The 22,472-nt window shown below is 35.9% G+C and overlaps 1 protein-coding gene across 2 annotated transcripts in view; it reads right to left on the bottom strand.

Moving 5' to 3' along the window:
* Positions 1-19,466, bottom strand: part of C6 (complement C6) — a gene marked incomplete at both ends in the record, with an annotated part of 70,428 nt that extends 50,962 nt beyond the window's left edge. For both annotated transcript variants that reach the window (XM_080703580.1, XM_080703579.1), the window contains 5 exons: positions 1,329-1,467; positions 11,131-11,272; positions 16,364-16,508; positions 17,760-17,916; positions 19,324-19,466. In XM_080703580.1, coding sequence (XP_080559706.1) covers positions 1,329-1,467; positions 11,131-11,272; positions 16,364-16,508; positions 17,760-17,916; positions 19,324-19,466 — 726 coding nt within the window. The remainder of the gene's footprint in view (positions 1-1,328; positions 1,468-11,130; positions 11,273-16,363; positions 16,509-17,759; positions 17,917-19,323) is intronic.
* Between the last annotated feature and the right edge of the window lie 3,006 nt (positions 19,467-22,472).

Below are 22,472 nucleotides of genomic sequence, written 5' to 3' on the forward strand. Positions count from 1 at the left end.
AGAAGAAGTGGAAATTATTGCATTTTGAAAACAAGTTCATGGGTTGGTTGTTTAGACACTGGAAAGCATCCTCCAATAGAATAATATATGTAAATATTTAAGCATTAGCTCTGTATGTAAATCTTATTCTCTCTATATATATTACTTAGGGTAGTATATTATTATTATATAAGATATCTATATGTATATTTAGGGTAGTATCATCAATTTTCCCCAAATCATTTGTGTGTATTAGGTGGTTTTTAAGCCAGGCATAGTGGCACATGCCTGTAGTCCCAGGACTTGGAAGGCTGAGACAGGCAGATTGCAAGTTTGATACCAGCCTTAGTAACTTAGCAAGGCGTTCAGTAACTTAGTGAGACCATGTTTGAAAATAAAAAAATAATATAGGGCTGGGAGATGGTTTTGAGTTGCGTGTATTAAATTAGGATATGCCTGTGTCTAAAAAGATCTTTTTAAAGGAGGATCAAATGACTTCTTGTTGAACACATTCTACCCATAGAATGGTTCTTAGAAACCATTAGTTAGATCTTTAAAAATTCTCTCCAGTATGTCAGATTTGTGTGCATGGATGTCAACATTGAAATCATGTGTTTCCTGTTTTTCTTACACAAACTAAAGGAAATAGATGGCTCACCTTGGTGTCCCAAGCATTCAGCACTTGAACGCACAGCAGTACAGCAGTGGGTAGACTCAGAGGGTGGAGAGCATGCTGATCATTGCCACTTAGGAAAACAAGCAAAGTAACCAAAGCCACAAATGAAGTAGGAAAGAAAGTAAGCAATGCTTACTTCCTGGACTTGGACTCATCATAAGTGTTCTTAGGAAGCTGGCACTTTTATATGCTCCATACTCTCATCCAGTACTTTTTTTTTTTTTTTTTTTTGGTGGTACTAGGGGTGGAACCCAGAGGCTTTCTACCTCCGGGCTATACTCTTAGACCTTTTTCTAAAATATTTTATTTGGAAACAGGGTCTTGCTAAGTTGCCGAAAGCCTCACTAAGTAGCTGAGGCTGGCTTCGAACCTGTGAGATCTTTCTGTCTCAGCCTCCCAAGCGCGGGGATTACAAGAGTGCGCCACCATGCCTGGCTCATCCAGTACTTTCTAGATGTTTGATTTTGAGCAAATTAAAATTTTTCATCTGTGAATTTATGATAATAACCCTGACCTCTCTGGGTTGTGAAAGGATTAAATACAAACATGTGATAGGTGATTTAAAGTTGATGATGACCTTTGCATTCTGTCCATTCATTACTAATTTTTAATTAGAAATTTAGCTCATCGCCATCACTGGTGTGGGAGCTGCCACAGCAATATACTGTCATACCTCAAAGTTGACATTTTCCAGATTGGCCGGAACACGGTATGGATTGCTTGCTCGGCTGCTTTTGACAGTTTTACATATTCCTCCAGTGAAAGAGTTATCAAGAACTTCTCCTCTGGGTTCTCCCGCCAGAAAATGAAATCTAGAAACAAAGTAATTTTCAAAAATCCGATAGATGTAAAGCAGTCTTTAACATTTATTTTATTTATATGAAAGAAATTCCTTTTCCTAAACAGTTTTGACTCATGAAAAATGACATGAAGAAAAGCCTGATTTTTTTTTTTTTCACAGTCCATGATAAGGGCTCCAAACAGGGCTGGAAGCCAAATCTGTTTCCTTCCCTCTCACTCTACAAGTTTCTCTTGTTCCACTTACTTAATTGTTCTAAGATTTCAGCATTAAATACATTTTGAGTTTATGTTTTATATAGACTTCCAAAGCAAGGGCAAACTTTGGAAGTAGATTATGACATAGACTGTTACATAAGAAGTACCATTTTGGGCCCACTTTCTTCCTTACATGTATTTAAGGAATTTTTCTAGAGAGCTAATAGTAAGATAGTAATATCAGCATTTTGGTGGAATTGTAATAATACTATGCTTTTATTAATTACTAATTATAATATTTAAAATACATTGTTTTAACAAATGCTTATACCATTTACTATAAAGCAAGCAATAGTAAGTGCTTTATGGATAATTAACTTGTGTATATAATTGTATACTATAGTACTATAACTATATGCTTATGTCCATTTTATGATTGAGGAGATCAAGGCATGGGAATGTTAATTAATTTAGGACAAGCTACATATTTAAGCAATTATTTTGTGATAGATGAAAAATATCTCTGAGATGCCAGTATTTTGAATCCAAAATTGTTCTAAGATTTCAGCATTAAATACATTTTGAGTTTATGTTTTATATAGACTTCCAAAGCAAGGGCAAACTTTGGAAGTAGATTATGACATAGACTGTTACATAAGAAGTACCATTTTGGGCCCACTTTCTTCCTTACATGTATTTAAGGAATTTTTCTAGAGAGCTAATAGTAAGATAGTAATATCAGCATTTTGGTGGAATTGTAATAATACTATGCTTTTATTAATTACTAATTATAATATTTAAAATACATTGTTTTAACAAATGCTTATACCATTTACTATAAAGCAAGCAATAGTAAGTGCTTTATGGATAATTAACTTGTGTATATAATTGTATACTATAGTACTATAACTATATGCTTATGTCCATTTTATGATTGAGGAGATCAAGGCATGGGAATGTTAATTAATTTAGGACAAGCTACATATTTAAGCAATTATTTTGTGATAGATGAAAAATATCTCTGAGATGCCAGTATTTTGAATCCAAAATTCCAAAATTTTAGAGACTGTAACCTATATTCTGTAAACTAAGTAGCTTTTGTAAAAAAGTTTGGTAATGCTATATTATATAGATGACAAAATACGTATTATAAAATGTATTATATAATTTATTAATTGCAATCAATTAAAATTATCATCTATATTATATAGAGCCTTTAAAATATAAATTTTCAGTCTCCAAGTACATTTTACAAGATAACCTTGCCCTCCATAGAACAGATAACATGGCTTTAGAGAACATCTCTGTGAAATGCCATGTAGCAGTGGACTCACACTCCCACCCACCCACCTCAGGATCCTCAAGTGCGCTTGTCTGTTCTCATGGTGGCAGGGTGCTCCAGAAGACTCTGCAGGTCCTCAAGGTCATCTGCCACCTGCATTTCCATTTCTGTACTTCTATAATATTAACTTAAGATACAAAATGCACCTAAAAGGTTTCACCCCTTGCACAGGATGCAATATTGTTTCCCATGACCACCACACAGAACTGAGAAAAGATAAATAAGCTCGTCTGTTTGAAACAGGACTTCAAAAGTAGCTTGCTATGTGATACTAGGCACTTGCTTTAATTAATTAATTTATTCATTTATTTATTTATGGTACTGAGGGTCTTTCTACCTCCAGGATACACTCCTAGACCTATTTTATATTTTATTTGGAAACAAGTTCTCACTTAGTTGCTGAGAGCCTCACTAAATAGCTGAGGCTGGTTTCAAACTGGTGCACTCCTCCTGTCTCAGCCTCCCAAGTACTGGGATTACAAGCATGTGCCACCATGCCCGGCGAGGCACTTGGATTTAAAGCAAAAAATTTCATCAGTGACTCAGGCACTTATTCTAACCAGCTGACAACATCCTTGTAAATAAAAAAGGAGTAAAGAGAATTTGAAAGTTGTAAATCTAATGTTAGGTCATTAAAAATAAATTGTTGACTAATATAAGTACTTGTGAATTTTTTATCACTATCATTGCATTTGTGTAAAAATATATACACACATACACACAAAGTTTTAGCTTCTGAAATTGTTTACTTGCTTGAAAAATGAAGGTTATAATTGCTTCCTTAGGGTAGTTATGGGAATTAATAGTTAGCAGAAGCCTGGCCTCCTAGGATATTCTAAAGAAAAAACAATACATAGTTTTCCTAATTTGACACCCATTTCATTAAACAGGTCACACATTAAGTTCAAGAGTGATTTCCTAGAGGATTCAAGATCAATAGACAAAAAAAAAAATCAAGTGCATTCCTAATGCAAATCAAAATCACAATGAGACTTTATCTTGCCCCAGTTCAAATGCTATTATCTATGGAAAGAACAGCAAAAAGTATCAAATACTGGCAAGGTTACAGGGGAAGGAGAACTCTCAGAAATTGTTAGTGAGAATATAAATTAGTACCACCATTATGAAAACCAAAATGGAGATTCTGGAAAACACTGGAAATTCAGCTATTACATAATACAGCATCCTTCTACTGATTATATAGCCAAAGAAAATGAAATCAGTATGTTGAAAGAACATCCACGCTCACATGTTTATTACATCACTATTCATAATAGCCAAGATATAGAATCAACCTAAGTGTCCATCAACAGATGAGTGGATAAAGAAAATATGGTATATATGCACAAGGGAATATTATTCAACCATGGAAAGATTGAAATTCTGACATTTGTTGAAACATGAATAGAACTGGACGATATATCAAGTGAAATGAGTAGGAACAGAAAGACAAATACTGAGTGTTCACACTTATATGTGGAAGCAAAAGTTGATCTTGAAGAAGTATAGAAGAGAATAAGGTTGTTAGAGCCTCGGAAGGGTGTGGAGGAGGAAGGAATGGAGAAAGTATGGTCAATTAATACAGGGTACAGTTGGATAAAAGAGAGAACTTCTAATGCCATGTAACACAGTAAGATACTATAGTTGGCAACAATGAATAGAATATTTCAAAATAGCTAGGAAAGAGAATTATGACTTCTCCCAATGCAAAGAAATAGTATACGTTTGAGATGATAGATATGTCAATTGCCCTGATCCAATAATTACATATTTACGTGTATTGAAATGTTACACTCTATCCCATAAATCTGGATAATTAATATGTGCAAATTAAAAATTATACAGAGAACTCAAGAAACTCAGCACTAAGAAAACAAATAGCCCAATCAAAAAATGGGCAATATAATTAAATAGACACTTCACGAAGGAAGAAATTCAAATGGCCAATAAATGAATGAAAAACGCTCAACATCATTGGCCATCAGAGAGATGCAAATCAAAACTACCCTGAGATTTCACCTAACTCCAATTAGAATGGCAATCATTCAAAACACAAACAACAACAAATGCTGGCAAGGATGTGAAGAAGTGGGAACTCTAATACATTGCAAATTAGTGCAACAACTTTGGAAAACAGTATGGAGAATCTTCAGAAGAATGGGAACAACTCTATCATTCAATCCAGCAATACCACTTCTGGGTATCTACCCAAATGAATGGAAACTAAACTACCAAACTAATGCATGTGTATCTATGTTCATCGCTGCACAATTCACCATAGCCAAACTATGGAACCAGCCAAGATGTCCATCAACAGATGAATGGATTACAAAACTGTGGGATATGTATACAATGGAATTTTACTCAGCCATAAAGAAAAAACACAATTGCATCATTTACAGGGAAATGGATGGAACTGGAGGACATTATGCCAAGTGAGATTAGTCAGTCACAAAAAAATAAGAAATCGATGCTTTCCCTAATATGCGAAAGCTAGGGAGAATTGGGTAATAGGAGAAAATCTAGATGAAGAAGGAGATTCTATAGAATGAGCAAATAAGGGATCTAAGTGAGGGAATGGGAGGGAGAAGAGGGAAACTCTCTAAAGCACATGATGTGCTTAAACAAACATATCAAAGTCAATCATTAAGCCAAGCATGGGAAGGAGGGAGGAGGAGGGAATGGGGCGGGAATTGGGTAAGGGCTAATTGGGTGACCTGTGCATGTATGTCTCCACCATCTTTTATCTAAGATGTATGGCTACAATGCACCAAAAAAAAATAAATGTAAAAGTATGAATATTTAATAAAATCAAATCTGTCTCTATTCCATAGCAATGAGCATCCAAAAGTTAATTTAGAAAAGCAATTTGATTTGTAATAGCATCTAAAATCAGCCAGATGTGGTGGCTCACACTTGTAATCCCAGTACTTGGGAGTTGAGAAGGGAAGATCACTGGTTTGTGGCCAGCCTCAGCTACTTAGTGAGGCCCTCCGCAACTTAGTGAAACCCTGTTTCAAAAATAAAGAATGAAAAACAAGGCTGGGAATGTAGCTCAGAGGTAGAATGTCCTTGGGTTCAATCCCTAGTACTGGAAAAAAAGAAATAAAATCCTCAGAAATATATTTTAAAAAGACTTCTAAAACTTCTACATTAAGAGTATAAAATACTATTAAAGATGTTAAATAAGACCTCAATAAATATAAAGGCATTTCATGTTCATAGATTGGAAGAGTTTAATTGTTAAGATTGGAGTACTTCCCAAACTGATCTATAATTCATTTTTAAGCTAATTTTTTTTTTGGTGGTACTGGGGTTCCTGGAAACCCTTCTACCTCTGGGCTATACTCCCAGATCTATTTTATACTTTTATTTGGAAACAGGGTCTCTTGATCCTGTGGGATCCTCTTGTCACCACCTCCCATGCGCGGGGATTACAAGCGTACGCCATCATGCCTGGCCATTTTTAAGCTAATTCTAAATTCAGCTGGAATTACAAGAGATCCGGAATAGCCAGACAATCTTGAGAAATGACAAAGAAGAATTGCACTTCCTGATGTGAAGCTTGCTTTAAAGTGAGAGTAATCAAGACAGTGTGATACTAACATGAGAATAGATACGTAAATAAATGAGCCTGAAATAAGAGTCCAGAAATACCATATGTCTGTGGTCACTTGATTTTTGACAAGAGTCTCAAGACAATTCAACCAGGAGAAATAATCTTTACAAATAAATGGAGCTTGGACAGTTTAGTGGTCATATCATCATGAATGAAGTTGGACTCCTTTATCATATGATACAAAAAATTCAAAATAGATCATAGTCTTAAATATAGAGCTAAAACTATAGAATAAGAAGAAAATATAAGATTAAATCTTTTGGTCTTAGGTTAATCAAAGCCTTCTTAGATATGGCACCAAAAGCACCTGCCACAAAAGAAGAAATAAATATATTGAACTTTATCAGAATGAACACTTTTTGCACTTCAAATGATACTTTTTTGTGATACTGGGTATGAAACTCAGGGGCATTCTACCTCCAAGGTACACCCCCTAGCCCTGTTTTTTAGTCTTTTTTATTTCTTGAAAAAGGGTCTCACTAAATTGCAAAGGGCCTCGCTAATAGCTGAGGCTGTCCATGAACCGTGATCATCTGGTCTCTGCCTCCTGAACGCTGAGATTAGAAGCATTTGCCACCATGCCAGGCTCAAAGGATACTTTTAAGAAAGTGAATAAACAACTTGCAACAGGAGATAATAATTTTTTTATCGCATATCTGCTGAGGAACTTACAGAATGTATAGAGAACACTTAGAATCCAATAGTAAAAAAAAAAAAAAAAGCACTATTAAAAAGTGGGCAAGGAATCTGAATATCTGAATAGGTATTCTTCATAGAAGATATATGATCCAGGTGTGGTTGTACATTTCTGTAATCCAAGTACTTGGGAGTCTGAGACAAGAGGATCACAGGTTCAAGACCAGCCTCAGAAGGTTAACAAGACCCTCAGCAACTTAGAGACCCTGTTTCTTCCTTTCTTCTTTTTCTTTGAATTCAGGGGCATTATAACTTTGAACTACATCCTTTATCCTTTTTATTTTTTGTTTGGAAACAGGGTTTCACTAGGTTACTGAGAGTCTCCTTAAGTTGTGGAGGCTGTCCTTAAACCTGTGATCCTTCTGTCTCAGACTTCCAAGTACTGGCATTACAAGGGTGCATCACTATGACCAACTGGGAGACGATGTTTCAAAATAAAAGCAGATGAGAGTGTAGCTCAGAGGCAGAATGCCCCTGGGTTCAATCCTGAGTACCAGGCCCCTCAAAAAAGATGATATACAAATGCCTACAGAGTCATTCAGAAAATGCCAATCAAAACCACAATGAGATACTACTTCACACCCACTAGGATGGCTTTAACTAAATATATGGATAAAAAATGCTGATGAAGATGCAGAGAAATTTTTGATCAAATAAAACTAATGGAGATATAAAATGGTGCAGCCATATTGTAAAACAGGTACAAAGGGTTTGTTGTTGTTTGTTTGTTTTATTTTTTACAGGGGAAGGGATTGTTCAACATGTTCTAAAATTATATTGGGGTGATTATTACATAAGTTTGTGATTATACTAAATGATTAAATTGCCTACTTTAAGTGGCTGAATTGTATGGCATACACATTACATCTCAATAAAGCTGTTTTAAAAAGGATTGGTTCCTGTGGGTTCTTCAAAATGAACATTGGACTCATAGAGTTGCAAACACAGTTTGAGACTTGCTTTAATTCATAGTTGAATTTGTAACCACAGTTATTTGAAGGAGGACATTTGAGAAGCTGTTCTGGGAAGAACTTTCCAAAGTACTTGCACTCACATGACAAACACAGGTGGGTTTGTATGTAACTCATTCATTTGCATTGTCTAAGTTAAGGCTCAATGGGGAAAAGAACTAGTCATATTATACTGCCTTATACTATGTACTTAATTTGTAAAAAATAAGAAAATGTTTGAGCAAAACGTTTCCTAGATCATGAGAAATCTGAGCAGATACTTGCAGAGCATTTAAAGGTAAGATTTTTTTTTGGAGTTGGTTCCATTGGGCATTCCTGAAGAATCTTTTAGGAGCTAAGCCAACTAGGCAACAGTTTTTAGTTCCAATCTTTCCTCTCTCTTATGAAATGTTTAGAATGACTGTAAATATTTTCATGTTTCAAACACATACTGACATTTAATATGTTAGTCTTCTGAAGTGCTTTTATCCCATTTGCTTATGTGTCTGACCTCTAATAAATTAAAATACATACATGTGTGTATGTGTACATGAATGTGTTTTTATATTTGTACCTTGGCTAAGATGGAGGAAAAATAAATTGCATGCTATTATTGCCTGACTCTTGGCTCAGATATAAGTACTGGTGACTGATGTTGGCAATGTAGGAATTTTCTGTCCATTTTTCTTGGAGAGATGTCATTCAAATAAAGGTACAACCACCTAGGAATATGCTGGGGGCAGGGGAGATAGAGGCAGGGTGTGTTTGTGTAATGGAAGAGGCAGAAATTCTAAGACCAGCAGATTAGAAATCAATTACAGTAAGCAATTCTCAAAACTCTCTGTCCCTGAGGAAGCAAGGAAAGGACTGGCTGTCCCTATGCCAGCAGCTTTTGCTCATTTCTGAGAATCCTTGGGAAAACATTTCAGATTGGCAAAAGGCCACACGGTCGTCCTGCCAAAGTACACATAGCATGTGGTCCTCCCCATCTGTAACTGCAGAGTCTAGGGCAATGGAACAAGAGGTGAGTTTGTGATGTCACTCTTCATCAATCAGAACACTAGAAAATGTGATTATCAGTGGGTGATTTGGACTGAGGTTTTTCTTCCCGGGAAAGAAAATAAAGCAGACCATTTCTGAACACTGATAAAAAATAAGATGCTGAAATGCTCCCATCGAAACCAGCAGTAATTAGAAACTCTTAGGACAGACCTGAAATCAGTCTGTAGTCAACCAACATACAGATGAGGAAAACTAAGGCCCAAAGATGTTACATGACGTGGCTAAGATGCAGTGAGTTGCAGAACAGCCTCCTCTTACTTCCAGACTGAAGTCTTTTCTGTTTTACTGGAGCTCTTGAGTTTTGTTCAATGGCTTCTGGTTTTGTAATTATGGCAGTTTGTCTTTCAAGCCTCAAGATTTCATGTTATGTAACTCTGGCAACATAAGTGAAGACTTACATTTTTTAAAAGTCCAGTATGAAGCTGATGGCAAATTAGCTGCCTTCTGGCCAAAATTTGAAGGGGACAATGGGAAGGCTCTGGAAAATATTTTTACTGATTTTTCTTATGCTTCAAACTAAGGCTTAGTTCTTCTGTTTTCATTGACTTCTCATATTTTCTAAACTGTTCCAAGGCTCTGACTCAGCCTAGTCAACTTAGAACCCCGTGCTAAACCCCCAGTGCATGCATGACTGGATAGTGCTGAAATAGAAATATTAGAATCTCTGAGTACTGTCCAAAGATGGGGTTTGGTGGTCTCTTGAGGTTTCTTCCAATATTTTCTAATCTCTAAGTGGCTATTGTCCTGAAATAGCATAAAATGATGGAAATAACCTGGGTTTTGAAGTCGAGATTAGAATCCGGGTTCCACCTTTTACTGCTTGGTAGACTTGGACAGTTTTGTTATACCTTCTGAGGCTCAGTCTTTCAGTTTGTTGAGAATAGAGAGAGAGGAAAGTCTGAGCTTTTGCCTTTAATCTATGCTGACCTCCAATACATCACATGGTCCATGGGAGAGGATCCCCAGCCATATTCACTCACCTCTCCCTTTCACACTTTTTAGTTACCTCATTGAAAGAATCTATTTATTTTGCTTGCCTAACTCCTTTCTTTCTGGTTTTTATAACCATTTAGCTATCTCTGGGCTTGCTTCTCACACCAAAAAACTAAATAGACTTCTCTAACTTTTACCTTTCAACACACCCATGGACACACTTTTCTGATATATTCTTTCTCAATTTGCTCCTGGTGTTTCTGAGTGGTTATTTATCTACTTAAGACCTAATCCCAGGACTCCTTGCTGGCATTTCTAATATTGGCTGGCCTTCTAATAAGCTGTCCTGATATATTCCAAGGCTTTCAGAGGGGTGTATATGAATTAAAACATGAAATGTTTATGAAGGGCCTATAACATTTCATGGCACAAACTAAATGAGAACATGCTAAATTATTTTATTTCATGGTACCTGAAAATGAAAACCAAGTATCAGAGACAGTACTGATGGATATAGTAAGTTAGGCATGGTGGTACACTCCTGTAATCTTGGTAATTGGTAGGCTGTGACAGGAGGATTGCAGGTTTGAGGCCAGCCGGAGCAATTTACCGAGGCCCTGTTTCAAAATATGAAAATACAAAAGGTTGGGGGATGTAGCTCAGAGGTTAAATGTCCATGGGTTCAATTCCCAGTACCAAAGAAGAAGGAAGAAGAGGAGAAAAGAAGGAGGAAGAGAAGGAGGAGGAGGAGGAAGAGGAGGAGGAACAATTGTTAATGAGGATGATAGGCAGTGATAGGGCTCACAGCTTCACTGCTGATTTCAGCTCATTGGTTCTAAGACACCTTCTCCCCAGATAATAACAGGGTGTCACATACCCAGCGCCCATCAGCTGCACACCAGGGATGGGATTGTACTTCCGTGAGCACACTGCCTTTGTTCTTCCACAGTCTCTTTCATCTGAATTGTCTCCACAGTCATTTTCTCCATTGCACTCTAATTTGTTAGCAATGCAGCGCCCTGGTCAAGGAAAGCATACAACAACATTGCAATGTGTTATAATCTAAGAAGCGATTTATTGAGTTCAAATACAAATGCTTTAATGTTTAGTGAAAAGATGAGGACAAGTTTTCATTACTTTTGATAAAGGTTTAGGAAGACATAAAAAGGGAAGGATAAACTGCTGCTTTCCCTAGTTTTTAGGATTACATGAGTTACCATAGAATTTTAGTTGTCATCAGGGAGATTGTTTTTAAAAAAGAGAAGTAATTCTAGAATTCCATTACAGTGAGCTTGCTGTAGAGATTGTGAGAATTAACAGTTCAGAATTTTGTTTTGATTCAGATGGCAAAGTCTGGCCCTAGTTTTTATTAAAAAATGATTTATTTTCTACAATACACACATACACATGCATGCGCGCACACACACACACACACACATACTGCTGGTAAACTAATAACACTGAAGAAGCTCTAAAATTTTATGCTGTATGAAAGAAGCAAAACATAATATTCAGGCTATATGATTCTTCATATTTTTATAAGAATGAGAATAAGGTGAGGAATTAGAAAAAAGGGGAACCTTTTGTTTTTATGAAAAATTTCTATATTTTCATTGAGGGTTGTTTACATGCTTTTATACATTTGTGAAAATTAAATTGCACACATAGGATCTATGAATTTTATATAAGTAATCATTTTATAACATAATTACTATTCATTTCATTAAATATTCTCACTATACACTTTCCATATAAAATTACTGTATATAATTGTTTTATTACATAATTTACTATATCTAGCTATATTTTAGACAAGTTAGAGAGCTGAATTGCAAGTTACATGAGTAAATTTGGGAAATGATACAAACTCCAGGAACTCAGATAATTTCCTCCACTTTTGGTCTCGGTGAATTTCAAAAGACTGTTTGGAATCCCTATGTGTCTGTATATTGTATAAACTGAAATGCCTTGAATGAAGTAACAGATATTTCCCTCCTGTCCCTCACTCTCTTGCCTTGTCTTCAGGGATACTGACCTCTGTACCATTCCATACAGGTTGCATTGACAATAATTGTCTTTAGATTATCCAGTTAGTTACTTTAAGTTGTGGTCAGCATCTCATTATAGCTATTCATTACTATTTTGACCAACTAAAATGCTTAGTGGAAATTTTGTATTCGGTCAAATTAATTTTTTATTAATGCAGGATATCCCTAAAAGCACTTAGTTTCAAGATTTTTTGGTTAATAATCTTCACTTAAAAGGTAAAGTATAATAAAAATAATTGCCTTCATTTGATTATTCAAGATCTTTCATTGTGTCCAGACCATTATTATAATTATACTTATGAACACCATAATCATAAAAGACTGAAAATAAAGATGGAATTGAATTTCTGTCAATCTCAAGATAGAACCTGGAAGATACTTCTTTTTTAAACAGTGTATCTTTAGTATTTTTTTCCCTAAACAATAGAACATTTGAATTGAAGAGGGATTTTCATTAAACAAAGACCTTTATTATTTTTTTCAAAGTTTCAAGCCCAGCACTTGAAAATTTAAGAAAAATAGAAGTTTTGGTTTGGTTTTATTTTAGAAAAACATCATAAATTTATTATAAGGAAATAGAGATACTTATGTAGGGTACAGTTTTTATTATCCTAGCTTTGTGAGCAGGATTCTTTCTATGCGAGAATACACACAAAAACAACCCCTTATTCATTTGATATTCTAGAGGCATTGGAAAGGGCTGATTAGCAAGGGCAGGGTTGACAGGAAGAGGGTGCCCCCCAAGTGATGTTTAGTAATAGGCCTCTGAGATAGCATAGGACTGATGATAGGCCATAGAGACCCAACAGAATAGAACACAGAAAGGAAGAGACATTGTAAGTCATAAACATATCTTACACCAAAGAAAGGGTACAAAAGAGTAAGGGTAGTTTGAATATTGCAAGAGTTTTAGAATCGGCATACTTAAGCCAGCAATGCATATACAGAACTCCTCCTTTATCTGTGAGAGATGGACTTCAAGACTCCCAACAAATGTCTGAGACTTCAGATAGCACTAAACCCAATATTTTCCGTTTTAATTAAGCACCTATCACACACTCTGGCCATACGTTTGGCAGTCTGAGTGTAACAAAAAACTAGCACAGATCTCTTTGTCCTTCTTCATAATTTCATAGATAGAAGATTCATTCTAACCCTTTATTTCAGTAACCATAGCTTACTACTTTTTTATGCTGAAATAAAGCATTTTGTGGCTTGTATTTGAGATATACAAATTGCTATTAACAGTACGCGTGTGCTTTGGGGAACAGTGCTAAGTAAAATAAGGGCTTAGAAACACAAGCACTGCCACGGCTTGACCGTTGATCTCATGACAACTAATACAGATGAGCAGGTAGTCTATATCTCATGGGTACACTCGACAAAAGGGTGATCCCTGTCCTGGGTGACAGAATGGGATGACACAAGATTTCATCACTCTGTTCAGAATGACGTGTAATTTAAAACAGGTGACTTGTTTATTTCTGCAATGTTTTCATTTACTACTTTTGTTCTGTTGGTTGACTGTGGGAAACTGAAACCGTGACAGTGGCACCGTGGATGAGGAGGGGCTATTGACATGTGGAGCTACTAATGCAATTATTTACATGCTGTACACATTCTTTCATTTACTGAAACTGATTTTTGGTACTGCAATGGCATGTCATTTTTATAACAAGCTGCAAATTCTCTCATTTTCGTATGATTGAAATTAGGACTTGAAGAGAGAAGGTTGACACTGTACATGGGAATTGACCTTGTGGATAATTTTCAACAATTCATGTGTTCCTTAAAATAATATATTTAGTCTTAGGGAGACTGAATGACAATTACGAGGCAGAAAATAAAAGGTGAGTATGTCCTGCACCTGCACCAGGGTCCTACAGTCAAAGGTTGGATTTGGGGAGTATATCAGAGGTCAGGGTAAAGAGTCTGGAAAGCAGGGAGCTCTGTGTAGCAGCTGCTTACCAATCATCATGGGCTTGTGATAACTCAGGTTTTTTAAAATTTTTTTTGTACTGGGATTGGAACCCAAGGGCATTCTACTTCCGAGCTACATGTCCAGCCCTTTTTAAAAATGTTTATTTTGAAACAGGGTCTCACTGAGTTGCAAAGGGCCTCACTAAGTAGCTGAGGCTGTTTGTGAACCATGATCCTCCTGTCTCAGACTCCCAAATGTTGGGATAACTCAGTTTAGTTTTTATTAATAGCTATGGATACATTGCTAATAAATTGGAAACCAGCTGTGCTTCCATGGCTACCTTTTTTGACATCACTATTATGTTTTGGTGATCCATGGATGAATAAAGAGCCTTCTCAAGGTGTGAACGTTTTGTCCCATTCAAAGTTTCCTGTAACTATTTTGTAACATCTACTAAATAAAAGAGATGTTCCTGGTTATTTGTTTTGAAAACTATTTTTCAAGCTTCAAATACTTGTACTTTAGTTTTAGACCCTGATTTTAACCTGGTTTGTCTCATTGTCCCAGAAGTGGAGCATATAAAAAAGACCTATATGTAATGTATAAAGTATAGTATAATTTTATATTACATATAACAATAAGAATATAGTTCTATGATGTACTATTGATTAATATTAATATTATATATATGCTATTAGTTATTATTGTTTTTTGTGATACTGGGGATTGAACTCAGGGGCATTCTATCTCTACACCACCAGCTCTACTTTATCTTTTATTTTGAAACAGAGTCTCATTAAGTTGCTGAGGGTCTTACTAAGTTGCTGAGGCTGGTCTTGAACCTTTGACCTTCCTGTCTCAGCAAATAACCTCCCCCAAGTAATGAGGTTACAAGCATGCACCAACATGTCTAACTAGTTCTAGATTATTTCCAAGCTCTTTTAGAGCACCTTTTAAGTTTCATTGAACTATCTGAAGGATTTAAAACTTAGTTAATATTCTGGGTGTGAGGCTTAAGTTTGTATTACTCTTAGCCATTGTCATCAAGATTTTGCTCTTATCGCCCCTTGAAATCCCTTAATGGCATAATTTTATTTGCATACACATGATGTATATTTACCCCAAGCCCTTCCTCATTCTCTAGAATTGGGGTATCATGAAAAAAATCCATTAGTTCCAAAGTCTCGGGTCAATTTTCTGTGGAATTTAAAATTTTCTATCTGGTTATAAATATTTTTCAGTATATACCAAAGAAATGATGTAGAGTTTATTCTTCTGAAATTTAATTTTGTTGCAACTTCAAATTGACTATATAGATGGGAAGTCAGTGAACTACGGCTCCTGTGCTAAAATTAACCTGCACTTGTTTTTGTAAATACAGTTTTATCAGAGCACAGCCATGCTTGTTTGTTTATGTACCGTCAAGGACATCTTTGGTGCCACAATGCGGTAGCAAGTTATGCCATATGGCACACAAAAGCTAAAATATTTGCCATCTGGACCTTTACTGAAAACTATGCAGAAATCTGATGTAGACTGTTCAAAATGGTAAACATGAAAGAGATGTTAATTAACAAGATAAGACATTGTGATTAAATATCAAGATTTGATTATAATATAATGAAACTTAAATATCAGATTTTATGCATGTGAATGAATATTGGACTTGATGGTAATGTTGCCAATGATTTAACTCATTTTGATCTTGTCTTCTGAAATTTTATTTGGAGCCCAGCAAGAAAATTTGCCTTATCATTTCCAGTCTTTCCACAGCATGACATCTCAACAGTCTGTGAAAATCCTTTAATCTGTCACTATTTTTTCAATTATCTTCATTATAGATTTGTGTTTATTAGTAGCCAATTAAAATATATGCCTATATTTTTCTTCACCCCTCCCCACTTTATAACAAGGTTGAGACCTGAAATGAATTAGGTAAGTGGTCAAGATGATTATAACTTAAAAACTGTAGTTTCACTTATGAATATAGTGGTAATTTGTTGCTTAACATTTCTGTCCCCCATTCTTGAAATAGAGTGGGACTTCTGTCTCATAGCTTTTTACTGGCAGTCACTTGGAATAGCTTTGATTTAGTCAAGTCTTTCTTTGTGGACACTGGACATTTTCTAAAAGTACTTTACCACTGTCACAGCGGAATTTATTCTTGCAGTCAGTGTCTTCAATTTTGCAGAGCTTAGATGGAATGCACGGTCTAAAGGTTGCCAGGGGCTCAGTGCATGGTTGTCCTCCAAACTGACTAGGGCGCAAGACAGATCTGACCTTAGACTGAAAGAAAAAAAGAGAAATGTAGGTAATGCAGTTGCAAGGCAGGTCAAGGTCAAAATGCATCTAAAAAAATTGGGCTTCTCAATCACAGTGGGGATTTTTCCTATGGTGATGTTTCCTACATTTTACTAGCAATCCTTTCACCTTTTGGGGTTTCAGTTTTTCAACCTGTAAAATTTAGATATGGGTCAAAAAAGTTCTATGGCTACTTCTCACTTGGAAATCAAATCAAATAGTTCTCAATTCTATCTACATAAAATGTACACATGTTGGCTGAGAGTCTCTTTGTACCTTATATTCCTCCAGGCAATAACAATTGTCCCTCTGTATCTCAAAGACAGCATGGAGTAATAAGTGTGAAAGGATTTTGAGCTTCTTTTGCATAAACAAGTCACCATGGAAACCAAGGTTGGCATAGTCTCCACACTTTAAAGATTGTAAGTGGTGGGGAGAAAGATGGAGAGTCAGGAAAAGATGGAACTATGACAAGACTAACAATTGCTGACTCTAAAGTTGGGAAATTTCAAGTTTAAAATGTAGTTACTTTATTAATTGTGTACTCTTGGGAAATTAACACCTAATGTGCTATAATTTACTAATCTACAAAATGGGTTAGAAAAACACAGTATAAAGTGACATTTGAATAAAGTGATACATGTAAGGGGCCTCAGAGAGTGGGTGCTCTGCAGGTAAGTTTCTTTTTCTCTTCTAATGTGCTTATGCTCAGCATATGCCATCCTGATGGGGTTCACGTGGGTCATTGCCCTTACAGGGATAAGCTGTAGTTGAGTAAATATCATAGCTGGGAACAGTAAACAAATGGGGGACTTTCCCACAGGGAGAGGTAATTTAGAGGAAGGGTTTGGAGTCAGGCTTTTGATTTATTTCTCTCCTTTCTGTTTAGTTTTAAGCATTGGGCTGATAACTCTATTTTTTTTAAATGTGATTTTGCTTTCAGAATTCTCAGAAGGCAAAAACAGTGGAACAGTGGAACTCAGATATGGACAAGTAAAATAGCAACACTGGAGATAGAATTGCCTTTTTCTGTTCACATGATGGCAAAGCATATAAAATGAATCCCTTCGCTCATCCTCTGCCAAAGGGGTGAAATGAAATTTTCACTAAAAAAAAAAATGTGGCTTATTTTCAGAAATTAAAGAAATCCAGCATTTCTGTATTATTGAGCCTATCAAGATCAGAGGATTTGTATGATTCAGACTTGCTGGGTGTGCATGTTCATGCATCACCTACCTGTTTTCTGACACAAGGATCACAGTCTGACCATGGTCCATAATCTCCCAGGAGGCAGTTTATAGGGCAGGTCTGCCAGTTACATTCTCTGGTTTCTTGTTTGGTGCAAAGCTGGTCACAGAAGTTCTCCCAATAGTAATTATCTGCTACTATTTGTCTGCAATAGTGAAGAAAAAGCTACTAAGTTTGAATGTATTCACTGTAGCTCCAACTCTATAAGAAAAATATTGAACATTCACTAGAGAATGCAAGAAAAACATTTCTCATCGAAAAGCAGGCAGATTGGCACATTCGATAGGCATCTAATACAGTTTAATGGAACTCAGGACCAGCTCCATCATTTGTGTGGCCCAGGACAACATGAAAATGAGGAGGGACTTTTGTTTGAAAATAAAGCACTTCAAGACAGATGGCATTTGGCCAGGCGTGAAGCCCATCTAAATGTGGGAGCCCCTATGTGACTGCACAGGTCACATTCATGAAATTGGCATTGATAGATCTCCAGGAGAGCGCTGGAAGGAAAAGAAAAGACAGAAGAAAGCAAAGAGTTTCTGCAACACACAATGTGACAAGTATAATAATTGAGATAGGGTCTGGGTAATGTGGGGCCACAGATTCAGAGACAAGGTGACAAGAGGTACATTTTGAAAAATGTATGTGAATCCTCCAGGTAAAAAGCAGAAGGGCATTTGAAGGGAAGGACAAAAATTAGAGGTGAAAGAGAACACCAGCTGTCCAGGGAGGAGCCCTAAGACCAGCAGGGGAGGAGTGCAGGGCCCAGTTGCAGGGACGTCCTGTGCTTTGTTGGGTAGGCAGGAGAGAGATGCTAAAGTGGAAGGACTCTTGAGGAGTATTGTAAACAAGTCTATTTTCACACAGTCAGTGGATGATTTATTGGAAGTCGATTGGTAATTTTAATGAGATTCACACTACATATGTAAAAGAGTTTTCTAAAATAAGTCTCTAAAAAGTGTTATACTAGTTTAAATAGATCCACCATATGCCTTTCTCCCTCTAATCATGGGAGCATCTCCATGGTACAGAAACCTCTAACAGATTTGGAAAAATTGTGGGGGATGGGAAGTCTGAATTTGTGAAAAGACTGAATTTCTGAGATTATCAAGCAAACATTATTTTCTTGCCATTCTGTACATGCCAACAATTAGGCTACTAGCTAGCCGTGTTGCTTGACTGGGGTCCTATTAGACTTGGCTTAATGACTAAAATGTTCTCTATAATTAACTTACTAACTGTAGATGAGCAATGTTATATGCTAATTGAAAAAGTAAAAGCTTGAATACCAATTTTAAGTAAAATTTGGTCAACTAAAAATACTGCACAGTTACTTAATTCAATTTATTTGAAACCCTTTATTTTTATGGGGAGATCAAAAGTCATCTTCAGTTCAACTCCATGTGGAAAAGACCTTAAATTCCATCCAAATTCATATGTTCTTATTTGAGATTCATTTTCTTCTGCTGCTCAGAGTTATACCTCTGATGTTGCTAACTTCATCATTGACATCTCCCAGGACACACAAAGAAGCTCCAGAGCTCTTACCCACCTCTGTCTGCTCTGGGTTCCAAAATTACAGGTTTTTGAGCAGCTGGACCACTGAGTCCATGGGTAGTGATCACAGAAGCAGGCTTGGTTCCGGGGAATCAGAGCGGTCAGCAGGAGGACGTACAAGATGGAGTGTCCAGCCATGCCTTGAGAGCCTCCAGGCCCTGAAGTGGAAGACAAAGCACATTTCCAGAGTTTGCTGGGGCTACAACTTTTCAACTCATTCTGAATCACAGACTCCAATGTGATTTTAGAAGACATCTGCATTCTCCTACCTTCCTTAAGCCAAGCAAGATCATAAATTCATATGCTCACATGTACAATTCCAATTACTAAAATTTTTTGGAGTGAAAATTGCCATAATTATACTCCCCTGATATAGTAATTTTCTTTGAACTATAGTGATATGATATAAGATACAGTATGCAGTAAGTATTTGTAAGTCATTTCATTCTGCAAAATATTTGAGATTTACATAATATTCCATTTTCCAAAATGACCACTCACTTTGTGTGGGCAGTACCCTTAAGTACATTTCAAATTTTCATACTATTTTGGGTCTGAGGAAGGAGTTTGGGCTATTCTTGTGGAACTTGTATTTTCTTGTCTGTTATCCTGAAACCTGCTGAAGAGAGAGTTCATGGAGTCTTGGAAATTAGAGCTGGGATGAGCTTTGGAATATCCAGATCAAACTCCTTCACACTGTGGCAATGAAAATAAGGCTCACGGGGCTGGAATAGTGTTAATGTGTGTGATAGATACGATTTCAAGATTCCCGGTGCTTGCATGAAGTGCATTCTTTGCAGAGTTTCTAACAATGCTATTGTGTTACTGAAGCAACAGATGCCTGGAGCTCCACTACCTAGGCCACAAAACAGCTTTATCCAGAAAATGCAGCAAAATCTAGACCAGTGGTCTTCCATCTTTGTGCCCTGGAGCCTTGAGCATCTTTGAGTTATTTGCAAAATCACCTCTGCCCCACAGAATCACCAATTTAATCTTTATATTTCTGGTAAAACATACAATATAATTCATATATATATATATATATATATACACACACACACACATACACACGTACACACATAATACTGCTTTACTTAATATAGTATTTGCACTTCAAAAATAAAATTCTATCACCTAACTTCTCAGTGTCTCAGTTTTATTATCTGTAAAATAAAAATAATAATTTTACCTGCCTCACAAAGCTTTGGGATTTTTAGGATTCAGTAAGAAAGATTATGTAAAATGCTAATAGTAATATTAGTATAGATTAATCACTCAATAAATATTAGTTTTTCAAATGATAAATAACTTTTAAGAGTGTTACAAATATAATAGTAGCTGCTAGTCATGATTTTTTTTAAAAAATAGGGTTTTTAAAATTACATCAAGTGAAGATAGTGCTTGGGAGGCTGAGTTCACAGTACTTTAGCAAGACTTTGTTTCAAAATAAAAAATAAAATCCTTCTGAATTCAGTATTTAATAACACACACAAAAGGAAATATATCTTTATATTAATGTCTATTTATGTGTAAAATACTTAGAAATATGACTTCAGTTGCTTTGGATCTTATGAATAAAATCATATTCCCAACCTTTCCACCTTTAACTGCTTTCTCTGTGTTATACATCTGTTCTGGATATATACATTATTAAGTTTAAATCCATGTCTCCTCTTTCTTCTACCTTCCTTCACTCTAGTGTAAATACCACGGTGGTTTATCTTGTTTGTCTGTTTTGTTCATTTCAGCATTTGGAAGAATGAGAGGAGGCACAATGCACACTGCGTAAATATTTGTTCAGTTGAGTCCAGGATGCATTTTAGAAGTGGATTGTAATGAAACTTGAATAATGTAATTTGGATTCATCCTTACTACCACTTCTGTATACTACTATTCCTAAAATTTCTACCAGATTGTGCGTATTTCAAAGACTTTAAAAAAAAATGGACTTGTCTGTCCAACTGTCATCTGTTGTTTGTTGTAAGAGTGACAATTTGAAGCAAAAGTGGCTTAATTCTGGTTTGTTATAATAGTTGATTGAATGGAAAACTAGGATTCTAAAGATTCACATTTATTTTTTCTGGGCATAACATTTATTTATTCTTAAAAGACTTGTAATATTTTAGTCCATTTTAAATTTATTTAAAAACATTTACTGTGTTCTAAAAATATAGAAATGTTTAAAGAAAACTGAAATATCAGATAACCAACTAGCAAACCTCTGCTGATATGAAAACAAGCAATGCATGTTGGCATTTGAAAGTTTTAAGCAGAATAAAAGGAAAAATAGAAAACCTGGGATCTTGTCTACCTGTCACCAGAAGGTCTCCCCACAAATGATCACTGCTTTTGCTTTTTTTTTTTTTTTTTTTTTTTCAAAACTATGAGTTGAACCCAGGGGCATTCAACCTCTGAGCTATACCATCAGACCTATTTTTTATTCTTTGTTTTGAGACAGGGTTTCACTAAGTTGCAAAGGGCCTCACTAAGTAGCTGAGGCTGGTTGTGAACCTGTGATCCTCCTGTCTCAGCCTCCCAAATACTGGGATTATAAGCATTCACCACCATGCCTAGCTGTTTTTGTTCTTTGATAATATCCGTAGGATACAAACAGGATTGACTAGATACCTATATGCATATGTGTGTATGCATATTCATTCAATATATTCACTAAAAGAGAACATGATGTTTAATATTCTACACATAATTACCATAAAGTCAGAATATGCTCTAATATCATTTCACATCAGTAGATGCATATCTGATATATTATTTCATTGGCTACATTGAACTACATGTACTATATTGGATTTAACCATTTTCCTTTTTGTGGACAGGAAGTACACACCCTGCAGTCTCTCTGTAATTGTACCTCAGCATACTTTTGTAGTATATCTGTGGAGCCAGGAGGATATTCCTAGCAGGAGAATGGCTCTGTCATATGATGTGTAAATTTAAAATGTTTAGTATCACCAAATTGCCCTACTGAAATATGGCTCCCTCAAGTGATTCAGAGGGTGAGTTATGAATATATTTTAATGTGGTTAGTTCATGTTTCTTAGTTGTGATGAAAGAATATTTCAGTTAAAAGAAAATGGGGTTCATCATTTTGTAAAACTGTTTAAGCCAAGAGATCAAGGATAG

The sequence above is a fragment of the Muscardinus avellanarius genome (assembly GCF_963383645.1).
Source record: "Muscardinus avellanarius genome assembly, chromosome: 1".
Classification (NCBI taxonomy): Eukaryota; Metazoa; Chordata; class Mammalia; order Rodentia; family Gliridae; genus Muscardinus; species Muscardinus avellanarius.